General features: G+C 39.5%; 1 protein-coding gene across 1 annotated transcript in view; it reads right to left on the bottom strand.

Annotated features, from left to right (window-relative positions):
• Positions 1 to 27,500, bottom strand: part of wnt4 (wingless-type MMTV integration site family, member 4) — a 40,186-nt gene that overhangs the window by 2,443 nt on the left and 10,243 nt on the right. The window contains exons 2-5 of the mRNA XM_061728175.1: positions 8,901 to 8,982; positions 4,091 to 4,244; positions 3,159 to 3,290; positions 2,753 to 2,895 (exon numbers count right to left, since the gene is read on the bottom strand). Coding sequence (XP_061584159.1) covers positions 2,753 to 2,895; positions 3,159 to 3,290; positions 4,091 to 4,244; positions 8,901 to 8,982 — 511 coding nt within the window. The remainder of the gene's footprint in view (positions 1 to 2,752; positions 2,896 to 3,158; positions 3,291 to 4,090; positions 4,245 to 8,900; positions 8,983 to 27,500) is intronic.

Below are 27,500 nucleotides of genomic sequence, written 5' to 3'. Positions count from 1 at the left end.
GTTAGCGGTCAAAGCTTAAGGAACAGTGATTATACACAGTACTGGAGGTGAGGGGGGATGAGGGGGGATGGCATCCCCCCCTGAAATAAAAATGGTCCAAATCATCCCCCCCGAAATAAAAATGGTCCAAATCATCCCCCCGAAATAAAAACGGTCCAAATCATCCCCCCTTGGAATAAAAACGGTCCAAATCATCCCCCCTGTAAATCTGCCATCCCTCCTTTCCATCCCTTATGTCATTTCATCAATGAATGTGGTTTTACTGCTATTTCAACATTTAGAGTCATCACCAGAAAAATAACTTATTTGACAATTTTCACCTGTTTCAAGTAAATTTTTCACTTGAAATAAGTAGAACATTTATCTTCTTATTACAAGCAAAAAAATCTTGTTCCACTGGCAGATTTTTCTACTTATTTCAAGTGAAAATCTACTTGAAACAGGTGAAAATTGTTGTTTTTTCCAGTGATGAGTCTTGTTTTAAGTGTAATGAGATTCTTTTACTAACATGAGACATTTTAACTAGAAATAAGACAAATATTCTTGTTAACATTGAGTTTTTGCAGTGATCCATTTTACTTATCCTGTGAAGGACAGAGTCATATTGATAAGTTCAGAAAAGTGTTTTTTATTGTTGTGTTTTGATGTATTTGATGTAAGTCCAGTGGATATTTAAAGCTTACAGAAGGCTGCATTTAACTGCTGCTATGTCATTCCTGCAGTATTTCTGCAGGTGTTTTGGTCACTGCTATTATTTGTAATATATTATATTATTTGTAATCAGCACAAATTATCTGTCCCCATTTGATAAAATCCACCATCCCCCCTGATGTTTTTTTACAACTTGAGTACTGATTATACAACACCTTATGACGCTTATATTCCACTGGGCTGGTTTACCAACCATTTATTTAATAAATAGAAATCATTAAAAGAACAGATGGAAACAGGAAACATCAAGATTGTGAGCTTTTCAAAGTTGTAGCGGCTAAGTTAGTTTTTCTTCCGGTAGTTTAACTTCCGGTCCCCCCCCTATCCAATCAGAACCTTCCCAACCCCCAGACCTGGAGAGGAATTGGAGAAAGACCATCAAACGTGTTTCCATGTAAACCTCAATTAGGAATTAGTATTTCCATGTAAACTCGAAGGAAAACAGTTTAAGGCTGCATCGGAAATCCCATACTTCCACCCTAATGAGTAGCAAAAACAGTATGTGAGATTTTTTAGTGCGTCTGAAACATTAGTACGTAGTCAATAGTATGTACTATCCATACTCATTCTGGAGAAATGTATTAGTATGGATTGATGGACACTAGCTAAGCAGAAACTTCCCACAATGCAATGCAGCGGCGTTTGGTTGCTAAGTGATACGTATATTTCATAAGTATAATATTAGGTATAATAATATAATTATGTAATATTAATATTATAATATTCATATATAATAATATTATATAATGTTGTCTTGTTTGGGCCAGAATAAATGGGAAAGAGCGGAGTGGTGCTGCTCAAATATAGCTTGGTGGTAGATATGCTGCTATAGGCCTATGCTGCAGGGGGCACCGACATGATCCACTGGGTGGTGCCTCTCACCCTTCTTCTCCTCTCCTTTTCCCTTCCTCTCTTCTCCATTACCATTTTTATTTATTATAAATATCTCATAACCATCATTTTTGTCCATCGCTCCTGTAGTTTCTTGTGCTGGCTCCCCTTTTCTTTTTTCTCTTTTGTACATGGTGCAGCATCCTCTGCCGGTGGCGAAGAGCATTTCTGAACACCGGAACCTGCAGCGTGGGAATCAGAGGGGCAGGGTAACGGCCCCTTCAGGCGGGGGAGAGATTTTGTTCGTCAAGACTCCTCTCCCTGGCCCTGCCCCTTCTCAACCTTTCCCCGACCGTGCACCCCAACCTGGGGCTTGCTGATTGGGCTGGAGCTTCGGGAGCTGCATGCTGGCCTGCGGTCCCCACCCCCGGTCATCCCGTTGCTGCTTCCACCTGCCTGCTGTCCCCACCCCTGGTCATCCCATTGCTGCTTCCACCTGCCTGCTGTGCTGTTGACGTCCCCGACTCCCCCAGTCTGGCCCTCGGCAGGAGGGTCCCCCGTTATGATCCTGGTCCTGCTCAAGGTTTCTTCCCTCCTAAAGGGGAGTTTTTCTTGCCACTGTTTGGCTTAAGGTTTTTCTCCCACTAGGGGAGTTTTTACCTGCCATTGTTTATGTAATAATTACTCGGGGGTTTATGTTCATGTTCTGGTTTCTGGAAAGCGTCTGGAGACAACATCTGTTGTATTAGACGCTATATAAATAAAATTGAATTGAATTTAATTGAAAAGTCGAGATTAATGTTGAAGTACAATTTCGAGAAAAAAGTTGAAATGTTGAGAAAAAAGACAAAATGTTGAGAAAAAAGTCGAAATGTTGAGAAAAAAGGCGAAATTTTAGGAAAAAAGTCGAAATGTTGAGAAAAAAGGCGAAATTTTAAGAAAAAAGTCGAAATGTCGAGAAAAAAGTCGAAATGTTGAGAAAAAAGGCAAAATTTCTACTTTATTCACGAAATTTCGTCTTTTTTCTCGAAGTGCATAATAAAAAAAAATCTTCCACTCTCCAATTTTTTGTCCCTGCCTGGCCCTGATACTCTTCCGTACATCACAGACCCAGATCAGAGTAGCATTATTCAGCCTCCTCATCGACAGTATATCACCATTTAACTTGACATCATACTACTTTGCTGTATTTACTGTACTTTGCCTTTACCTTTCTGCCGGCCTCGTTGTTGTGCAGGTTCATGAGAGCCCGGCTGGACGACTGGCCTTTACTCCTCTCCCTCACGTCTACAAACGACTGGGAAAAGGCCACTCCGTATGCGATGTTATCACTGCAGCCGGACCACTGGAAGCCTGCGACAAAACGGACATGCATGCACTTTGATATATTTATTTGAATTGATTATTAACAGTAGAAACTATACAAACTGTGAAACTCATTTGTGAGGATAAAATAGCAGAAGTGTGCTACTGTACCAGCGACATCTCTCTGTTCAAATAACTAGTTATCTAAAAGTTACATTATATAGTTTCATTTTTTAAATCAAATGTAATGTCTCCGTTAGCCTTTCTGTTTTCTTTCCGTGTGTGTATGTTTATGTGAAAGGCTGACCTACCCTCTGGACTCACTCCATGTACATTGTGGTCACAGCCACATTTTTCCAGCTCTCCGCTGCTGCAAGCCCTCGTGACCGCAAATGCCACACTGGCTGCTGAGATGGCATACACAAACGCTGCTTCACGTGTGCCTAACACACACACACACACACACACACACACACACACACACACACACACACACACACACACACACACACACACACACACACACACACACACACACACACACACACACACACACATATACAATCATATTGTTTCATTATATAAATGAAACTATCTACTTATTTTGAATTGTAGGAAAAGCAGTACACACAAAAAGGGAGTAAAAGTCTCTAGGAAGACATTCAGATCTGCAAGTAATAATGATGTAAATGGACATAAACATTTTACGGTGATATAGTTAGAGTAAACAATACAAAGACATTAGATCTAAGTTCTTTCCTAAAATTAAACAACAAGTCCAGGATTTTGATTCCCTCTCAGATCAGGACAAAATCCAACATTTAATTGGAGAAAAAAAGGAAAGTGCTTTAGAAGCCGCTAAATACATCAGCGCATGTATCAGACAACACAGTCTCCTTATCCTTATACAGTCTCTGCATATTCATGTAAATAGTTCTGTATATATATATATATTGTATGCATGTGTTAGTTATCTGGTGTTGGGTATTTGTTGTAGTTGTATTGGTGTTTCGTGTGTTGATTGTGTCGTGATTTATTGTATGTATATGCTTTCGGCAACGATGGTTACCATTCATGCCAATAAAGCCAATTTGAATTGAATTGAATTGATATCAAGGTATTCAGGCTCCAGTACTTTAAATTCTATAAGACAGAAAAAGCTTACAAGTAAACCTGTTTTAGTATTCTAAAGTTTCTGTTTTAATCAGGCCTCCTCTGTAATTGTTGCTGTGTATCATCTTACCCTGGGTGACCACTTTCCCAAACACAGGCAGGGTCTCCAGCGTGGAGCAGTTCCATCGACGATTGCGAAACTGGAACTGACACTCGTCTATAGCCAACTGGGCGCCGCGCCGCACCGCGTCCATCACCTCCACGCTGCGCTTACAGATCTGCACCTGGAACCAGTCAGCAGGGACCACCTCATCCACAAGTACTGCACACATCCGTATCCATATGCTCATGCATGATCATGTTCATAGCGCCACATTGTTGTGAAAGGAAGCATTTACCGTAATTATTACATGTGCCCTACTCCTCAACTGATCACACATGTAAAACTCTGACAAAATACTTAAACGGTTGATGAAGCCTTAGAAATAAAGGGGAGTGTACATTTGAATGGGAAAATATAGCCAAGTGAGTCAGTATTTAAGGTGACTATACACTGTTGATGAAATATATTTTACATTTCTGAGGTGTTTTTATATTATTAATATGATATATTAGATTGTACATGCTATTATTATGTGTGCTGTGTGGGTATATATGTGAGGATGTGTGTGAAAATGATATGTTTTTTTAACCATGAGTGTGTGAGTTTTTATATGTTGATGTTGATTTTATTATGTAAAGCACTTTGCGCTGCCATTGTATGAAAAGTGCTATATAAATAAAGTTTGATTTGATTTGATTTGACATCCCAACAATGTGCTTACAACTCTAATTTAAAGAGAGTTTATTGTGAAAAAAAGAAGTTTACTTCTGCCATAATGGATGATCAATTGGGAATTGACTTTACTTTTATTTAGTGAGGCGGGACAGGCTTTTCCTCCATTTGTAACTTTTGCTAATATGTTGATTGACATGTGGTAGGCCTACGTTCTTCTTGGAGATTGGAATCTTTTTAAGGGGAACACTAGGGAGCAAAAATCCACGCCAAATGTTAACAATAATGATAGCTGACAGCAAGAAGCTCTTTTCTTAAGGAAGGGAGTTTTGGAATACTTGCTACATCAGCAGGGCTTAAGAGGAGACATCACAGTAATGTAAAAAGAGCTAATATAACTGGCTTTTTCTCAATATTCTGATGACATTACAGACAGACCACAGACTAACCATAGATCATCCATTAAGAGCAGCCCATCACCTCATCTACACTGGCAAGAGAAAGTATGTGACATTCTTGAAATGAATGGTCTTGATCCAAGTCACAAAAATAGACAAACACCATTAGCTTAAGCTGAGAACATAGAAAATATAATAATTTCATGTGTCTTTGTTGAAAACAATCATTATACATTCACGGAGCTGAGGAAGAAAGCAAGATCTCTTTTACATCCAGTAATAACTTGACAAATCTTCTTTGGCAGCAATGATTTCAAGCAGATGCTTTTGGCGGCTCAGGAATCAGAGCTGCACAACATTCAAGATCAATTCTTATCTACTGATCTTTACACAAGTGCCTAAGCTGAGACACTTTCCCACGATGTCCGGTGAGAATGATTCACTTCACATCATTTCTGTAGGTTTACAGAAGCAACCTGGACGATTGTCGATGAAAATATCCCCAAAATAGCGTCGAAAAAAGTGAGACGAAATAAGTGGAGTCATGTCTGAAAAATGAAGACTATGTATTTGACTGCAGTGGGCTACATAAGTAGCTTGGGTCCGTGCAGTCTGGTAATATCAGCGGTCGGTGTGGCGGTAGCGAGCAGCACAACGTGACCACATGAAGAAGTTTGTGGGTGTTTTAAACCAGGGGTCGGCAACCACAGCCACAGCCGCATGCAGCTCTTTAGCGCCGCCCTAGTGGCTCCTGGAGCTTTTTCAAATATGTTTGACCTTTTTTTTCCTTTTTTTCTTCTTTTTCTTTTTCTTACTTTTCTTTCTCTTTTTCCCTTTTTTCCTTTCCTTCCTTTTTAATCTCGACATTTCAACTTTTTTCTCGACATTTCGACTTTTTTCTCAAATTGTACTTCAACATTAATCTCGATATTACGACTTTTTTCGAGACATTTGGACTTTTTTCTCGACATTTCGACTTTTTTCTCGAGATTGTACTTCAACATTAATCTCGACATTTCGATATTTTTCTCGGAATTTCGACTTTTTTCTCGACATTTCGGCTTTTTTCTCGAAGTGCATAATGAACATTTTTTTTCCCCCCAGTTATAACTAATGCTAAACATGCAGCATGTGCTGCCTTCATTCTAAGGCTTATACGAGACTTTTCATTTTTGGCGGCTCCAGACATATTAGTTTTTTGTGTTTTTGGTCCAATATGGATCTAAAACATTTTGGGTTGCCGACCCCTGATCTAGACGTTCCTGCCAGTCATGCCGTTTCAGGACAGGTGAACAGAAACAGCGAGGGTGGCTGGAGCTCTGAGGTGAACTCTGCCACCACCACAACTACCCACAGGGAAAAAGCCCGGTCTAGAAGCAAAAAAAAAGAGCAGATAAAGGAGGGATAAAACCAGAGTACACATCGGCAGAGCTTTCCCCCGTCTTATACAGGGATCGTGCATGACGTCACAGATGAGACTTCACAGCAGGTTAATGTACGCCCACTGAGTGTCAGAAAGACTGAGTGTCAGAAAGACTGAGTGTCAGAAAGACTGAGTGACAGAAAGACTGAGTGTCAGAAAGACTGAGTGTCAGAAAGACTGAGTGTCAGCGTAAACTTTCAGTTTGAGCAACTGGAAAACATCTAAATTGGGAAAGAGCTGTTGTGGGATCAACTGTACTCATAGATTTAGCAAGAAATCGGAGTTATCGTTTTACAGACTGCCAAAAAATAAGCTTAAGAGAGACAAATGGATCGCTGCAATTCACAGAAACAACTGGATTCCAAACACTGAAACGTGGATTTGTGGTTCCCATTTTGTATCAGGTAATGTTGGATTTTTGGGTAGCTAACGTTAAACGGTCAAATCATAAAGTTTGGTGTCCTCATCACTTTAATTTCTACAACAAATCCTGCCTTGAAGTCGGACCAAGCGTCAAGACTTTTGTAAGCCTTCAAGCTTTGCTTCGTGTATTTCCCCGGCGTAGAAATTAAGTACATAAAAATATCAGGAAACTGGATTGGTGGCCAAATATTAATGTCCATGGACCACTGGTTCTTGGTAACTGTACCAAATATTAATGTCCATGGACCACTGGTTCTTGGTAACTGTACTAAATATTAATGTCCATGGACCACTGGTTCTTGGTAACTGTACCAAATATTAATGTCCATGGACCACTGGTTCTTGGTAACTGTACTAAATATTAATGTCCATGGACCACTGGTTCTTGGTAACTGTACCAAATATTAATGTCCATGGACCACTGGTTCTTGGTAACTGTACCAAATATTAATGTCCATGGACCACTGGTTCTTGGTAACTGTACCAAATATTAATGTCCATGGACCACTGGTTCTTGGTAACTGTACCAAATATTAATGTCCATGGACCACTGGTTCTTGGGGTAACTGTACCAAATATTAATGTCCATGGACCACTGGTTCTTGGGGTAACTGTACCAAATATTAATGTCCATGGACCACTGGTTCTTGGTAACTGTACGGGTCACTGTCAAGTCCAACTGACGCTAATTTAAGCTGATAATCGGCTGTTATCCCGTCTGCTCCACTAGTTGCAGCTGTTTTTGCGAGTAAGGGGGCTGGTCCAGTGGAGAAGTGACGTCAATGCAGACCCTCTATTCCCACCACACGGTTCTGCTGTGGTTCTCCCTGCTGGTTCACTGGCTCATGAGCTGAGATGTTTGCAGTTCCATTGATGTCTTCCACCCTTTAGCTGTTAGATGTTGAGCTGCTCTTTACTTCACTGAGAATTCTGGGTTGCATTTTTGGAGTCACCTTGACTGGGAATCCACTTTTTTGGAGGAGTAGCCACAGAACTCAACTGTGCCCATTTATAAGCGGTTAGTTTAACTGTGGAGTCGTGGACACCTAATCTCTTTGAGATTACGTTAACCTCATCATCAAGTTGTTATGACTAATGGAGCTTTCACAGCTGTCCCGTTTGGAGCAGTTGTTCCGGAACAGGGAACGTTTCCCCCTAAAGATCGGAACGTTTTGGTATATGTGAACACAGCAATCGCGCTGTCGACACAAAACAAGCGAGCTGAGATCTCCTAGGAGAGGTGGTATCGGCCCGATTCCATTCCAGACCTGGAGCGGTTAGTTTTTTTTATTTGTAGTGAGAACATAATCGACACAGCAACCGATACAACTCCATTCATTGTGTATGTGCGACCAAGGAGAAGAGTCCATCACCTTCTCTCTTATTGGACGTGCCGAGATGTCGTCCCAGCGCGGCACGGTGAAATTAAACAATGTTCAACTCGGGCAGGCGCCCTCTGGCTTGCCTCTGGCATGTATGTGCTCCGCTCTGCGCCGAGCACATACATGAATGGGTAAAGCCTGATTTATGGTTCTGCGTTAACACCAACGTTCCGCGTTATGGTTCCGCGTTACACCAACGCAGAGCCTATGCCGTAGGCTCTGCGTTGGTGTAACGCAGAACTATAAATCAGCCTAAAGCCGACGGCGGTCTGTGCTGAAAGGGGCTTGTTGTTTATCCCGGAGTACGGAAGAGGAAACTCCTTCCACGTTCATTTCTGACCAATCAGAGAGCAGCTGGTTCGCGCATGGCATTTGTTAACAGCTTTGAACCGCTACAGACGTTTGCCTTGTGAACACAAAACCCACAAACGAGAAAGGAAACAACTATATCGATTTAGCCCCTGAATCGGAACAAAGCAAACGGGCCACAGGTCTGAAAGCACCCAACGTCAGAGTTCTACGTGGTTTGAGTTGTGTACCTGTCTCTGAATGAGGCCTCGTAACCTTTCGCACGTCTCCTCGTCCCTGATGCTCCCCACTGACGACAGCTTGGCCAGGTACCTAACGGAACAGGACGACACAAGAACATCTGTTCAGGGAGTGATAGTTGTCGTATTTACTCATCCAAATCAACAATCTAGTAAAAACACACAAGACTACACAACATCTGTCCCATTGCACCAGCTTGTGTTATGGTTTCCAGTGTCCTAAAACAACCAGCGATGGTTACACACTGTCACTGTGAATTGTTGGAAAACCGGTTGGATACCATTACGTGGGAATGTTTTGGATGGATGTCTGGTTGTGATAAATATAAGAGGCGGTAAAGTGGTTTATCACACACACCACCCACAGGCCAGACAGGTCAGGGAGCTGTACTGTACACACAAGTACACACACACGTACATATACACACCCAACCTAAGATGTGTGAGAAAATGGCATCAGACAAACTACCTTGACCCCACTACCACCCCAGCTCTTATCTGAGTCCCAGCTGCACTTCACAGAAATAGTCCAGCTCATAAATCCTTTTATTACGCGCTGTCTGTACGGCTCGGCTTCTTAAGACAGGATTGTAACACATGTTGAGTCTAAAAGTGATAGTTTTCTAACACTATGGCTAGAACTTCCAAACTTGACCCCCCCCAAGAAAAATACCTTGGTCTTACCACTAAAAAACAGTTCAAGTTGGGCCCAATTAAGTTTAAAATTGTGAATGGAATGGTTCACAAGATTTTAAGAAAAAGGCCTTAGCGTTAAACACAGAACTGGGATCTTTAATTGTTTGATTTTTCGATTTGATTTTGATTTCTTTTTTTATTTTGTACACGTAAAAGACAACAATTGAAAGAGAAGATAAGAAAACAAAACGAAGCAAACACACAAAAAAACAACAAAACAAAGAATGTCATACTTTAACACTTAATATCTAAATTTACATGTGCAAAAAGGAGTAGGAAGAAGTGTAAACTTATTTAATCCTACCCCCATTCACTGATCCTTTTTTAACAATTTAAAAATAATAACTAACTATACTATAATTATACTCACGCACTTACCTGTACAAGACTGTCTCAGAAAATTAGAATATTGTGATTTTCTGTAATGCAATTACAAAAACAAAAATGTCATACATTCTGGATTCATTACAAATCAACTGAAATATTGCAAGCCTTTTATTATTTTAATATTGCTGATCATGGTTTACAGCTTAAGAAAACTCAAATATCCTATCTCAAAAAATTTGAATATTTTGGGAATCTTAATCTTAAACTGTAAACCATAATCGGCAATATTAAAATAATAAAAGGCTTGCAATATTTCAGTTGATTTGTAATGAATCCAGAATGTATGACATTTTTGTTTTTTTAATTGCATTACAGAAAATAAAGAACTTTATCACAATATTCTAATTGTCTGAGATGGTCCTGTATATGTGTGTTTCCACTAGTTTAGATAACATTCTGGAAGTAAAGGCTAGCGAGGCTTTGTTTAGGGTGAATAAGTCTCAGAAACGTGAAGCATTCACATTATTAAGATGAATTTGAAAAATATAGGTGCTGAAACTGCAACAGTCAGAGGTGCTGCAAGGACTGGCCACAACTAATAATAATAATAATAATAATAATAATAATAATAATGACTTGGATTTATATAGCTTCTTCAAGGCACCCAGAGCTTTACAGAAATCATTATTCATCCATACACATCCTCTCTGGTGGTGGTAAACTACGTTGTAGCCACAGCTGCCCTGGGGCAGACTGACGGAAGTGTGGCTGACATATCGCGCCAAACGGCCCCTCCGACCACCACCAACATTCATACACATTCATACACATTCACACGGGGCAAGGTGAGTATGGTGGCTTGCCCAAGGACACTACGACAGAAAACTGGGACAGAGCGGGATTCGAACCGCCGACCTTTCGATCATTGGACGACCCGCTCTACCACCCTGGGAACTTCCTGAGAACTTCCTGGAACGTTTACCAGCGCTGATGCGTGTCACTGAAATCCTCCACGTGTCCACACTGAGGACGACTATCACTTTAGCTCAAGATACACATTTATTTGGTCTTTACAAATGCAGTAAGAAACCTACACGCAGAACAGTCCCATGCTGACACTCAAAGTATATCAAAAATAAGAAACATGATTATTTCAAACAAACATTTTTACGGCACATTAAATAATCTTTTGCCTTTCAAAGGAAAATGTACCGTAATAATCTTAACAAGGGAACTTGTACTTGCTTAAAGGTTCCCTAAGCTTGTTTCATGAGTTTTGGATTATGAGTTTCCATGACGACACAAAAACAAAGTTAGATTTGAGAACTCAAAGCTTTTGGACTATTTGCAAAAAATGAATATACAAGACAGAAAATTAAAATATTGTGATAAAGTTCTTTATTTTCTGTAATGCAATTAAAAAAACAAAAATGTCATACATTCTGGATTCATTTCAAATCAACTGAAATATTGCAAGCCTTTTATTATTTTAATATTGCTGATTATGGTTTACAGTTTAAGATTAAGATTCCCAGAATATTCTAATTTTTTGAGATAGGATATTTGAGTTTTCTTAAGCTGTTAAAATAAAAGAAAATATTAAAATAATAAAAGGCTTGCAATATTTCAGTTGATTTGTAATGAATCCAGAATGTATGACAGAAAATCACAATATTCTAATTTTCTGAGACAGTCCTGTAATACAATCAAACACAGATTTATTTCTAACAATCTGGTTTCTGCAATAATGAAATCCAAAATTTGAAATGTTTTCTGACATTGTAGTTATTGTTGTCATTTTATCTCAAGTTGGCTCTCTTTTAGCAATCTTCAGTATACATTTGAAGTCTTAAAGTTCTTAAAGTTTACTATTACGTTTGATGCTATTTGTGACTCTGCCATTCTAACGGATTGTTGCCCCCCCTCTCTGCCGTCTCTCAGCCGCTCACGTAATCTCTCCCTTTCTCTCATTGTCTCTTTGATGAACTCTTTCTCTTTCAGTGGAGACAGAGTCAGTATTAAACACTCAACGCTGTGATAACCCTGCTCTCTGCAGCTCCCCGTCCTTACACATCCTTACACATCCTTACACGTCCTACTAGCAGGGTCTATTTAAACAGAGGTAAACCTAAAACACTACACCTTCAAAAAGGCTGCAGTCAGACCTGACCTGCATGGAACAATTAGAGCTGCTCTCAAAAGGTTATCAATCAGAAAACACGTCACACCTTGACTGGACATGAAAAGTCACTTTAAAAGCTCCTAATGGTGAAAATGAGCGTCATGTAGTCTAGTGGTGATGTAAAGGTCGTACTATAGACACGTTGAAGCTGGAGGGACCAGATACCCACACATTATGTGTTTACTTCTCTCTTCCTTCACTGGATCACCTCCAAGCTGCTTTTTTAGGTGCTTTGTAAAGGAAATTGAGTTGCGTTTATAATCAAGATTATACATTTGATCCAGTGAATATCATCATCATTTTAAGGATTTTTGCTCCCTTTGAAACTATCTCTCAGAAACTGCTATGGGTCCTATCATTCTTTAAATTCTCTATAAGAAATATGACTCATTAAAGCAGCACAATGTAACTTTCAGCTTTGGTTGAGTTTGGCGGCTCCTTTGGACCAAAGCGGTAGTGCTTTACCAGAAAGAACTACATTTCCCATGAGCACCAGCGCGTACTGCTGGAAAACTCCTGTCCCCGTCACTGTATTTGTTTTGATAGTGAATGAAATAAGACGGGACGGACTTTCAAAACTACTTTTCTGTTTTCAGCGGTCGTTTGCAGGATGGATAGAGAAGAGGTAATGTATCTATTTTTGGCTAAACAATATAATATGACGATGTTGAAAATCACTAAGTTCAACTTGGTTTTATTAGTGAAGTCTCCCCCGCCCCCCGTCCTGTTTCAGCAGATAATAAGCCCCAAATTACAAACTCATACGCTAGTCCAACATACTTACTGACAAAATAAAAAAATACTTTATAACCTGTGAATAACTGAATGCTCATTCCTTATATTTTGCAGATTTTTACAGTTCTCAGGAAAAATACTAGAACCCAAGACGAATCCCCTGTATGTGAAAACATTCTAATGTAGATTCTTATTGAACATAGAACTCTACATTTACATTTGTATCCTAACAATTCTGTCTCTCTTGTCGGACATCCCTCCTCGTCTTTCAGCTCACGCCAGCGAGTGAACGCCGGGACAATGTTTATTCTTGTCCGGGCGTTCAGCTTGTTACTCTCCCACTTTCTTTTTTCTCCTCCTCCGATAAAACTTTTATTTTCTTGAGTTTTTCCGCTGCTTGGGCCATGACACCAGCTTCTGCTGAGCTCTGATCTCCACGCCCCGCCCAGCTTTGGTCTGGACTACGAATGGGGAAGGAGGGGGAAGTGACGTATGCCGTAAAGCAGTCAAAGCCGTAAAAATGTGTAGTTTTTTAGTGTGGCAGGGTTCCTACCATGCTCCTCAAAGTTACATAGTGCAGTGAAGGAGATACAGACCCCTCAGACCATGACAGAGGAGAAATTAAACCTGTTGGAAGTTGATGTTCCATCACAATGATGATGATGAAATATTACATTAAGCTGGAAAAGTTACATAGTGCTGCTTTAACTCACTCTACCATCAACCATCCATTATAAAAACCCACTTATTCCTATTCAGGGTTATGGGGATCTCTAGAGACAGGGGTACCACACAATCAACCAGGTTAAACAATACAGAAAGGAGAAAACCACTTAGATGGTGAACATGCTCAGTTGTAAATGATGTGAATCTTGAGAAAGTATATTGTTTTGTAGGAAGTGTGGCCGGTCTGGACCTCCCCCTCTTAGTGGACTGAGTCCAGATCAGCCCGGCCCTGCTCTGATCTGCTCCAGTGCAGTGCCAGGCTTTCATCAAAGCCATGTGCAGCGTTTGATCCCCCTTTGTTCTTTAACGTAGCCTTGGGCAGGGCGCTACGTTTGGGTCCAGCCGTCCAGCTGGGAAACCATCAGAGAGTGATAAAAAAAGAAGAAAAAAAAAGCAATGAAAAAAGAAGACACAAGGCAGCAGTGAGAAGAGCTCGTGTGATGGGCAGAACCAAACTCTCAAGGACACGGACGGCTGGATCCGTCCTGGCCCCACGTTCACCCGGGAAACCTTTCACAAACACCAGATACTCAGATTGTGGAGATGTGTGTATGTGCGTGTGTATGTGCGTGCACGTGTGTGTGTGTATGTACAGTAGGGCTGGGACGATACGGTAACTCACCATTCAATACTGTGGCATATGTGGCCCACGATAACATCACCATACACCATATCTACCATATTCCATATATTGTAAGACATTTCAGAATCAGAATCAGAATCAGAATCAGCTTTATTGGCCAGGTTCAAACATTGTCCAACAAGGAATTTGGTATTAAAAATAAACAATAAACAAATGTGGTATTTCTATGTACAGTATAACATTTTAAAGGTGCAGCAGTTTGAGGTAGTGAGAAGGACAGTTCTGAATAAAAATAAGAATATATCAATGATATGTGGCTGAAAAAGAAAAAAATAGCCATAAAAGCATTTATTCAATGCCAAAACTTCATACAATGTACAAAGAAAGTGCATTAGTATAGACCAGGGGTCGGCAGCCCGCGGCTCCACAGCCGCATGCGGCTCTTTAGCGCCGCCCTAGTGGCTCCTGGAGCTTTTTCAAAAGTGTTTTTTTTCCTTTTTTTCTTCTTTTTTAAAATGTTTTCTTCTTTTTTTCTCATTTGCTTCTTCTTTTTTTCTTTTTTTTCTCCTTTTTTCTCTTTTTTTCTTCCTTTTTCCTTTCCTTTTTAATCTTGACATTTCAACTTTTTTCTCAAAATTTTGACTTTTTTCTCGAAATTATGACTTTTTTCTCAAGATTGTACTTCAACATTAATCTCGACATTTTGACTTTTTTTCTCAAAGTGCATAATGAAAAAAAAATCTTCCCCCAGTTCTAACTAATATAGAAACATGCAGCATGTGTTGTCTTCATTCTAAGGCTGATACAAGACTTTTCATTTTTTGTGGCTCCAGACATATTAGTTTTTTGCATTTTTGGTCCAACATGGCTCTTTCAACATGTTGTGTTGCCGACCCCTGGTATAAAGCCTCACTGCCTGCTAGGCTTGTAAATGTAAACTCTGGACAGCTGGACAAATCAAAGTGCATGAACAATAGTGCGGTGACAACCGTGTAAATCCATTATGTGTGTTGTAATAAAATATCGATATTTGCTGTCAGTTTATCGATCTACTGCGACAGAGAGCGCAACAATATATTGCAATATGTATTTTTCCCCCCACCACTAATGTACATGTGGGGACAGTTGAAGGCAGTGGTCACCTGTCTCACTTTACCTTCTCCTCGTGTTGTGTCCACCCTCGTGTCCCGGAGACAGAGCTGGTAGAGTAGCCAAAGACTCAAGTAAAAGTACTGTTACTTCAGAATAATATGACTCAAGTAGAAGTAGAAAGTAGTCATCCAAATAATTACTTGAGTAAAAGTTTGAAAAGTACTTGGTGAAAAAACTACTCAAGTACTGAGTAACTGTTGAGTAACGTCTGATTTATTTTTTTAACACAACCATTCAAACAGACAAAAGTACAAAATAATCATCTTCAGGAAAATTAAATCAATAAAATAATAAAATAAATGAAATTAATGAAAAATAAAATATAGCTTAAATTAAAATAATCTTAAAGTAAATGCAAGTGATTTAATAAATAATACAATAAATAAAATAATAACAGAATAAAAAAATAAATTAAGCACAAGTAGCACAGAATTTCAAACCTTTGTACTTTTCTTTTTTTAACCAGGCAGAACTAGAACAAACATGAACTCATAGAAACTCTGTGTGTGTTTGAGTCTGTGTAAATGTGACAAAACATGCAAAAACAAACATTTTTACCAAAGAATCACCCAGTGATGTCATGAGATTGACGCGTACGTGGATAAAAGGGATAAAAGAAAAGTAACAGCTCAACGTAGCCTAATGTAGCGGAGTAAGAGGAACAGTTTCTTCTTCACAAATCTACTCAAGTAAAAGTAAAAAGTATAGTGATTCAAAACTACTCCTAAAAGTACAAAATCTCCCAAAACGTACTCAAGTAAATGTAACTTGTTACTACCAGCTCTGCCCGGAGAGGAGGTTAACCAAACACCAAACACCAAACACACACACACACACACACACACACACACACACACACACACACACACACACACACACACACACACACACACACACACGTCCCCGGCCTGCCGGGGTTGCGTGTCTGAATCCCGGGGCCTAAGCCCGCTGGAGCCAGGGGTGTTGTGAAGGCTGCGTCGTGTAATGCAACACAAACACAGCGCGGCCTGCCAATGCTCCGTGATCCAGGTGGAATGCTGCGTACCGCTCATCCACACACACACACACACACACACACACACACACACACACACACACACACACACACACACACACGCACGCCTCATGGGAGGCTCACACTGGAAATAATAATTCTAAACAGAGTATGTGATGCACTGGTGCCACAAGTTATCTCTACATATAACTTATACCATGCGTAACAAATACCAGGGAAAAGAACTTTACCTTTGAACCTCTTTTATGGATGATGTACTTTCTGCATTCTCAATACTACCTTCTGTTATTAGAATAAATGTTTTATTAATGTAGCTTTCAATTGTTTGGATCAGCCTTGTAGTAATGTAATGATTTCCTATAATGTAATAATCTCCTATAATGTAATAATTTCCTGAAGACGTAATAACGCCTGAAAATCTAATAAAATTTCCAATTGAAAATGTAATAAAACCCAATAATGTAATAACTTCACCAATAATGTACTAAAATATCCTGACTGATATTGTCATAACAGTTTTACCAATAATGTAATACCTTATTACATTATTGGGAATTTATTACATGGTACTCAAAGTCTGCAATTTAAGCCAATAGTCGTTCTGGTGTTTCAAATCCAGCGTATATAACATTCTTAGATACTTAAAACAAAAAATGTGGAACTCTGGACTGAAAATGAACATATATATTACATTATTTGTCAAGTATTACATTATCAGTTTTGGAAAAAAAAAAAGACCCACCTGAAAATGTAATAAACACCAAATAATGTAATAAGGTATTACATTATCGGTAAAAATGTTATTACAATATCAGTCAGGATATTTTATTACATTATTGGGGAAGTTATTACATTTTCAGGTCATTATTACATTATAGGAAATGATTACATTATAAGGCTACAAGCCTAAAATGATAAAGCTGCATTCAGGTTCAGATTCAGATTCAGACAACTTTAGGTATCCAGGTTCAAGGTTCACTTTATTGTCATTCCAAAAGTCCAAGTACAAGTGGAACGAAATTTCGTTGCCACTGGCTCAAAGCAAGCAATAAAAACACTAAAAACACTACAAATTCTAAACACTAAAAGATAAGGACACTAGGCTAAAAACTAAAATGCTGCGTACTCTAAAGTGCTTATTAATCCTCTGGGAAATAGACATCTCCATCTCACTCACTCAGCGCTGTCGTATACAAGAACCAAGAAAAACCAAAAACCAAACACCCAGATAAAAGATAAAAAGATAAGGAGAAGTTATTGCACTGTCCTGTTTGTTGTTGGTCAGACCGACTGACTGTTATTATTCAAATATTTGAGCACATTGTCACTCAGATGCTCTCATGTTCCTCCACTGCAACACAAGCAGCAGAATGTTACAAATCAAAGCAAAATCTGATTTTGTGCTGGATTTTAACAGAATATAACAATATATTTTTTACGTGGCAAGGATCTTCTCCATTTGATGGGGAAAAAAGTGGATGTAATGGTAATTGTAATGATTTGCTAAGGTCTTTGGGGAGCACAGATCGTCAAATGATCTCTGTACCTATCAATACATTTGTGCATAAAGTACCGGACTGTCTCAGAAAATTACAATATTGTGATAAAGTTCTTTATTTTCTGTAATGCTATTCAAAAAACAAAAATGTCAGTTGATTTGTAATGAATCCAGAATGGATGATATTTTTGTTTTTGTAATTGCATTACAGAAAATCACAATATTCTAATTTTCTGAGACAGTCCTGTATTTTAGGAATTCAGAAAAATCTACGCATCACACCACTGATCTCTTATCTCTCAGGCGGTATGGCACTGAGACCCAGTTATTGATCATTGATCATTGATCAATAACTGGTGTCACTACAAAGGCAAAGAGTCCTGTTGGAACTATTACAGTATTGACTTATATTCACAAATGCCATTTGAACATTTGAAAATATATGTGAACCTTGTCCAGAAGTGGTGCTGACTTGTCATCCAAACGGATTCACTGGCTGATGGGAGGAACCTAATTCAGTAAAAATGTCTATGGTGGTTAAGATGAAATGGTAGGTTTTTGGAAGAATCAGGTGCCGTGCCTCCAGACTAAAGACGGAAAAGGCCGTCCAGGAAGTTACAAGCAACCAGTCTAAGACACAATGTCGGACATGGTGTGGTATTAAGAGTGTGAGTTCCCTTGGCAACGGTACATCTGTGATGGCAGTATTAATACAGAAACATTTTAGGGCAACGTATAGAGATGACATAAAATGAGACTTCAGAGCGGGTTAGACCCACTGAGTGTCAGAAAGAATGAGTGTCAGAAAGACCGAGTGTCAGAAAGACTGAGTTTCAGAAAGAATGAGTGTCAGAAAGACCGAGTGTCAGAAAGACCGAGTTTCAGAAAGACTGAGTGTCAGAAAGACTGAGTGTCAGAAAGACTGAGTGTCAGAAAGACTGAGTGTCAGAAAGACTGAGTGTCAGAAAGACTGAGTGTCAGAAAGACTGAGTGGCAGAAAGACTGAGTGGCAGAAAGACTGAGTGTCAGCGTAAACTTTCAGTTTGAGCAACTGGAAAACATCTAAAATGGGAAAGAGCTGTTGTGCGATGGACTGTACTCATAGATTTAGCAAGAAATCAGAGTTATTGTTTTACAGACTGCTGAAAAATAAGCTTAAGAGAGACAAATGGATCGCTGCAATTCACAGAAACAACTGGATTCCAGACACCGAAACGTGGATTTGTGGTTCCCATTTTGTATCAGGTAATGTTGGATTTTTGGGTAGCTAACGTTAAACGGTCAAATCATAAAGTTCGGTGTCCTCATCACTTTAATTTCTACAACAAATCCTGCCTTGAAGTCGGACCAAGCGTCAAGACTTTTGTAAGCCTTCAAGCTTTGCTTCGTGTATTTCCCCGGCGTAGAAATTAAGTACATAAAAATATCAGGAAACTGGATTTGTGTCCAAATATTAATGTCCATGGACCACTGGTTCTTGGTAACTGTACCAAATATTAATGTCCATGGACCACTGGTTCTTGGTAACTGTACCAAATATTAATGTCCATGGACCACTGGTTCTTGGTAACTCGACCAAATATTAATGTCCATGGACCACTGGTTCTTGGTAACTGTACCAAATATTAATGTCCATGGACCACTGGTTCTTGGTAACTCGACCAAATATTAATGTCCATGGACCACTGGTTCTTGGTAACTGTACCAAATATTAATGTCCATGGACCACTGGTTCTTGGGGTAACTGTACCAAATATTAATGTCCATGGACCACTGGTTCTTGGGGTAACTGTACCAAATATTAATGTCCATGGACCACTGGTTCTTGGTAACTGTACCAAATATTAATGTCCATGGACCACTGGTTCTTGGTAACTGTACCAAATATTAATGTCCATGGATCACTGGTTCTTGGTAACTGTACCAAATATTAATGTCCATGGACCACTGGTTCTTGGTAACTGTACCAAATATTAATGTCCATGGACCACTGGTTCTTGGTAACTGTACCAAATATTAATGTCCATGGACTACTGGTTCTTGGTAACTGTACCAAATATTAATGTCCATGGACCACTGGTTCTTGGTAACTGTACCAAATATTAATGTCCATGGACCACTGGTTCTTGGTAACTGTACCAAATATTAATGTCCATGGACCACTGGTTCCTGGTAACTGTACCAAATATTAATGTCCATGGACCACTGGTTCTTGGTAACTGTACCAAATATTAATGTCCATGGACCACTGGTTCTTGGTAACTGTACCAAATATTAATGTCCATGGACCACTGGTTCTTGGTAACTGTACCAAATATTAATGTCCATGGACCACTGGTTCTTGGTAACTGTACCAAATATTAATGTCCATGGACCACTGGTTCTTGGTAACTGTACCAAATATTAATGTCCATGGACCACTGGTTCTTGGGGTAACTGTACCAAATATTAATGTCCATGGACCACTGGTTCTTGGTAACTGTACGGGTCACTGTCAAGTCCAACTGACGCTAATTTAAGCCGATAATCAGCTGTTATCCCGTCTTCTCCACTAGTTGCAGCGGTTTTTTCCACTCAGTGAGAGTAAGGGGGCTGGTCCAGTGGGAAGTGACGTCAATGTTTACCCTCTATACTTCCTTAAACCACACATTTTCACCAGTGTTGATAAGAAACCACCCAAAGCACCATGGGCACACATTTCAAAGTTATGGCTGCAGAAGTTGAGGACAGGGATGCTGCAGCGGCCCGTCTGCACTCATAATCTGAACTTAAAAGACCAGAAGAAACAACCAGAAATTGTAACAAGAAATATGTCAACAAAAACTGTTCCGTTTAGTTTCCGTTTGCATGTTTAAGCAGGTTCATTTTACTGTACATCACAAAAATATTGTTTTAATCATTTCAAAAGGATTAAAATTATTTGTACATTTTTTTAATGAATTAATTGCCTCTATTGTCACCTGAAATGAGCACCAAAAACCGAAGAAGAGAGACATTTCCAGCACGCAGGAGCAAGTACTCTTCACGATAGGGATGGGTGGTATGGACTAAAAAATGTATCACGATCATTTCTGGAATTTATCCTGATAACGATAAAAATGATGATAAAAAAAATACCAATTCAACTCCATCTTTGTAACTATAAATCTATCACCACATTCAGTCTTTGGAGACAAATCACTGCTCTAAAAGAATAGGAAATGCTACTAAACTACACCAATTAAATTGAATTAATAAAATCAATTAAATGAGTTACACCTGTACTGAAAAACTGGAATGACTCAGATCCTCCATGTTTGTTACACAAACACGTATCAACGGGAATCTTTCTTTCTTTCTTTCTTTCTTTCTTTCTTTTCTTTCTTTCTTTCTTTCTTTCTTTCTTTCTTTCTTTCTTTCTTTCTTTCTTTCTTTCTTACTCATTTCCTTCCTTCCTTCCTTCCTTCCTTCCTTCCTTCCTTCCTCCCTCCCTCCCTCCCTCCCTCCCTCCCTCCCTCCCTCCTTTCTTTCTTTCTTTCTTTCCTTCCTTCCTTCCTTCCTTCCTTCCTTCCTTCCTTCCTTCCTTCCTTCCTTCCTTCCTTCCTTCCTTCCTTCCTTCCTTCCTTCCTTCCTTCCTTCCTTCCTTCCTTCCTTCCTTCCTTCCTTCCTTCCTTCCTTCCTTCCTTACTTCGTTGTGCGTGGATTTAACACAGAACCATAAATCAGCTTTACACAAAAACGTCATCAACAGGAATTTATCATTTTTACTGCAACATGACAAATTCTTATCGTGGGGAATTTTTTAGACGGTTTATCGTGAACGGTGAAATATCACCCATTCCTACTTCACGGCGTTAAACTTCTGTAAACCTTCACAGAAAACTGCAAAGAAGATTCCAAAGTGCAGTGAAGTCTCATCATCTCTAATGTACATTTATGTGAAAAATATCCTGTTTGCCTTTCCAGCTCTGAGCACACAGCCGGGTACACAGAGACAGATAAATATAGCCGGGACAGGAACAACAAGAAGAGTATTTTCTGCTGGGTTTGCTCTGAGCGCCAATCCTGAAAAATATAAGCGACAATGTGACGAGACACGGCCAGGGTTTTTAGCAGACAGAGAGCTGCTGGTGTTAGCTTTAAATGTTCATTTGACACGTGACCCGAGCAAACCCTCACTGTCGCCACGAGCAAAGACCCAGACAGAGTGAAGGGTCGGCGTGGGCCTGTAGAGAGCGCTGTTACATCACCTTCACTCCAGCTACAGTCCCACACTGGAAAGCTGGTGAAAACTGGTTGAAGGTTTTTCTCAAGTGCTTTCAAGTCAGGCCACATATCTGTGCAAACTTCTTTCAATCATAGGGGAATAGAAACCATTCCATAAACAGTGCCCACGTGTCAAATCTGCCTAAATCTGCCTAAAATAATTCCTCTCTGGATAAAACATTTTCTTGCCTAAATATCGACACAATGCTGCCGATAGTTTGGAATGGATTTTTTCTTCTAATTTTCTCGTAAAATGAGTGTAAATAAAAAGAGCACTAAAGAAAGAATTTGTCTGAAAACCAAAGTATTCCAGCTTGGTGGCCGCTAGAGTGACGGCTGTAAACAGGTCTGACACGTTCCAATCATCACAACTCCTTCTTCTCACTCACATTCATTCCTGACTCCAAAGATCCATGAAGGATTTTAAAATCATAAACTACAGACTATTTTGGTGAGGTCAGTGTGACTGCACCAAACCTTTACAGACTCTGGAGCAAAGGCCTGTCTGTTAAACAGATGCATGATAACGGCTTCATACTGACGTCCCCGCCGAGCTGCAGCAGATCCTCAAACCAGGACTGGGATTCAAAGAGAGAACCAGGGGTCACCTTAGTTCCATTTATATACATATATGCAGTACTGGAGTTGAGGGGGGGTGAGGGGGGATGGCATCCTCCCTGAAATAAAAACAGTCCAAATCATCCCCCCCTGAAATAAAAACGGTCCAAATCATCCCCCCCTGAAATAAAAACAGTCCAAATCATCCCCCCCTGAAATAAAAACGGTCCAAATCATCCCCCCCTGAAATAAAAACGGTCCAAATCATCCCCCCTGAAATAAAAACGGTCCAAATCATCCCCCCTGAAATAAAAACGGTCCAAATCATCCCCCCTGTAAAACTGCCATCCCTCCTTTCCATCCCTTATGTCATTTCATCAATGAATGTGGTTTTACTGCTATTTCAACATTTAGAGTCATCACCAGAAAAATAACACCAGAAAAATAACTTATTTGACAATTTTCACCTGTTTCAAGTAAATTTTCACTTGAAATAAGTAGGAAAATCTGCCAGTGGGACAAGATTTATCTTCTTATTACAAGCAAAGAAATCTTGTTCCACTGTCAGATTTTTCTACTTATTTCAAGTGAAAATCTACTTGAAACAGGTGAAAATTGTTGTTTTTTCAGTGATGAGTCTTGTTTTAAGTGTAATGAGATTGTTTTACTAAAATGAGACATTTTAACTAGAAATAAGACAAATATTCTTGTTAAGATTGTGAGTTTTTGCAGTGATCCATGTTACTTATCCTGTGAAGGACAGAGTCATATTGATAAGTTCAGAAAAGTGTTTTTTATTGTTGTGTTTTGGTGTATTTGATGTAAGCCCAGTGGATATTTAAAGCTTACAGAAGGCTGCATTTAACTGCTGCTATGTCATTCCTGCAGTATTTCTGCAGCTGTTTTGGTCACTGCTATTATTTCTAATATATTATAATATTTGTAATCAGCACAAATTATCTGTCCCCATATGATAAAATCCACCACCCCCCTGATGTTTTTTTTACAACTTGAGTACTGTATATATATATATATATATATATATATATATATATATATATATATATATATATATATATATATATATATATATATATATATACAGAGAGAGAGAGAGAACATGTTTGCGATATTGTTTGAAACAATAAATTGAGATTTGGATTGTGAAAGTGAAGAACATGGTACAGACTGGATGGAATATCTATCTCTAAGTAGAAACCCTAACGTGTGAATCCCAGTATGAAGCTGCACTCTGTCTTCTTCTTGGATGTTTTTCTCTTCTTCCTTGTTGTGACTGCAGAGTGTCTGTGAAAACGGTACATTTCTCCTCCCACTATCCTCCTCCTCCAATTTTTAAGGGCTATGGTAAGACGGAAAGGCCCAACCAAGTGGATATTTTGAAGTGGGGATGAATGAGCAGAAAAGATGAGCGGAGAGAAGACTGGGATGAATCCGTGTTGTTCTGCAACAACACATCACTGCTGGACTGAACTGTGCAGGAGAAACAGAATCTTCAACGTGCACATTGTTGCATTTATTTATTTTTTAGCTATCATTCTTTTTCTGTTAATTCGGTTAATACTAGCACTTTCAGAATTAAATCTGGATGATAATGACTTATATGATAGTGACAAAACCTTCTGATCCTTTATATTTTGTAAATGAATGAAACCTTTCCTGTGGGTTAATCATTCCTGTCGTCACACATCTCAGCCCAGCTCGTCATGGGAAATCAGAAACTGTTCTCAACTCACTTACCTGCTTCAAATTCAATTCAATTAAAGGGTAGGCGTAACAAGCCTTGGCTTCAGCCTATACCTTTTCAGTGCCATTTAAAATATTGGACTATTTTTATGTTGTATTATGTTGTTGTTATGTCTTACTGTACAATTAGGCTATATATACATTATTCCTTGTACATGGTTTTAAATTGTGATAAGAACAACTGTAAATAAACAACACATGATCATGAAGAAGAGTGTTGCTGGCGTGCAGATGTAAAAGGCTGAAGCTGCACCAGGTCGGGTGGAGATGAATGTACGGGTCAGAATCTGAGTCATAACATTCAATTGGCCTTGTGACGCAAAAATAAGTGGGTGGAAAGCAATAACCTCAGTATAGAGAATGAGAGATAAGGAAAGATGCGAGGCAAAGGAGAAGAGAACTAGTTCAGAAGAAATAAGTGAATCAGAGAAAGAAAGAGGACGTTAAAGCGGAGAGACGATGATGTAACGAGAGAGAGAAGCATCGAATCAGAGGAGGAAAAGAATCTGATGAAGTCAATTAACTCGGTTACTACAGTCCATGTGCAGGAAGATGCTTACGCTCCAGAATACAGGGTGGAGTATTAGTGTGTGTGTGTGTGTGTGTGTGTGTGTGTGTGTGTGTGTGTGTGTGTGAGTGTGTGTGTGTGTGAGTGCCCACGTGTGTGTCTGGGTGTATTTATACGCTGCTGGCTCCAGTAGAGCTCATTTCCCCCTAAAAATAACAGGCACTGCCAACACCACATCCCTCACACACACACACACACACACACACACACACACACACACACACACACACACACACACACACACACACACACACACACACACACACACGCAAAAAGTCACTTTCACACACATTTGGGGAATGAAGCTGTAAAAGCCATGAAATTAACCTCCTGCCTGCTGTAAGTGCCACGGTCCTGGACGGCTGCATGCCAACTAGTAGCTCTGCCTGTACACAAGTGTGTGTGTGTGTGTGTGTGTGTGTGTGTGTGTGCCTGTATAATGTTCAAATCCGCGGCACCTGGGCAACAATAGCTGTGAACAGCTGAGTATTTCTAAATGCAGGACCGGGCTGTAGATTTCTGTGATTCTTGTATCTGCAGAAATACAGAAAATAATCACGTGTTGTCATAACAACTTGCAACATGACATTTCAATATGTCTATAAAACATAATCTATTGAGAGGAATGCAAAGTTTAGCTCTCGGTCATCTTTATCATGCAAATGTTCTTAATGAAGTTCCTGGAAAACAGACTAGTTTTCTCTGTTAACTGAGAGGACATGATGTTGTTGATGGCACACCTGGAGGATATTGTCGTTGTAGTTATCCTTAAAAAGAGGAGTATGAGTGTTTTTTTGCCACGCCAGCAGTCACGTGGCCCATGGTCGAGCACGGCAGTGTTATGTCCTAAATGATAAATGATTGTTGATTTCTACAGGACACAAAGCACACTTGAGTCTAAAAAGAATGTGCTCAATTTTGGAGGCATTAAGAGCTTTTGTGCAGCTCACCTAGCAGACTTGTGCACGGGGCTGCAGCCGTGCAGCTGTAGCAAGATTCACAAGGTCTTTCCACTTGAAAAAGGCATCTGGTCGTGATGAAAGCACCTCAAAAGAGCTGCTTTAGGACAGATTTATGCAGCTATATAAAGGAAGTTTCCAAAAGTTGGCAAATGTTGAGGATCAAATCCATGTGTTAAATGATCCAGTAATCCAGGATATGCAAGTGCAGATTAGGATTTAGATGAGCCGCAGATTTCACTAATATAATATCAGTTTATTATCAACCTTTAGGACTTCAAATCCATGTTTACGTTGATAAACTCTCATTTATATGTTCAATGAAAATACATGTTATATGTGTCATTAACCCTATATTTGCTAGGTGTATGGTATTTGTTACGTGAATTTATGAGACCTTTGTATGACCTCAATGATCAAAAAAAGGTTAAAAAAATGTTATACAAACCAAAATAATTATAGAAGTATGTGAACTTACCTAATGTCTTCATAATGATAGGAAAATAATTATTTAGAAATAGCTAAATACTATATTGGAAGTGATTGTGAGTTTAATATATAATAAACACTTCCAATATAAAATTAAAGCTGCAAGCAGCGATGAACGTTCCTCCACCCTTGTGCACGTTCAGGCTGCAGTGGAAGCTTGTATGACTTGATGTAGATTCTTCAGACCTGGACATTTAGTGGATGAAACACCCACGACTCTCTATATCAAACCATTCAAAAGTTATGGAAGAAAGTAGGAACTATCAGATATCGACCAATCAGAAGAAGGGGGGGCACGCTTTTTAGCATCTAGCGTCGGCGCCATGGTAACGCTTTTGACTGAGAAAAGTAATAGCCATCGTCGCAGGATGGAGACGCACATTTTGATGTATAACACACCTGGGTGCACGTTACGGTTCGGGCGAAGAAACGGCCGAAGGAATGGCATAAATTTCGCCAAAATTACACGATTAATTCAAAATGGCCGACTTCCTGTTGGGTTTCGGCCATGGCGCCAAGAGACTTTTTCTTTAAGTTGTGCCATGATACAGGTGTGTACCGATTTTCGTGCATGTACGTCAAACCGTATTGTGGGGCTTGAGGAACAAAGTTTTCTAGGGGGCGCTGTTGAGCCATTAGGCCACGCCCATTAATGTAAACCATGAAATATTACATTTTTCACCAGGCCTGACTTGGTGCAAAATATGGTGACTTTTGGGGCACGTTTAGGGGGAAAAAAGGCCCTCATTTCATCAGAAGAAAAACAAGAAAAAAAAAAAAAAATTCCTACAGATACAATAGGGCCAGAGCACTGTCACTGTCAGTGCTCGGGCCCTAAAAATGACTTTTTGTGTGCGTTAGTTCATATGTCAGGCCTTAAATGGTCAATAACTGCTGGGCGGTCATGTTCTGGGTCTCTGAAAAGCCCTAGAGATAATCGGTACTGTAATACGCGCAAAATAAATCAGACTGAATCAAATTAAAACGATATTGAAAGGTCACAAAACCAAGGTGGTACGGATGTGCAGTCTGACATTTGTAGGGCCTGTTCACTTTAAGTAAATTACGAAAAAATTAGTTTGTTTGTTTTTTTC

The sequence above is a fragment of the Cololabis saira genome, chromosome 8, assembly GCF_033807715.1.
Source record: "Cololabis saira isolate AMF1-May2022 chromosome 8, fColSai1.1, whole genome shotgun sequence".
In the NCBI taxonomy this organism is placed as follows: Eukaryota; Metazoa; Chordata; class Actinopteri; order Beloniformes; family Belonidae; genus Cololabis; species Cololabis saira.
The sequence above is the reverse complement of the archived record's forward strand: the minus strand, read 5'-3'. Positions and strand labels throughout refer to the sequence as shown.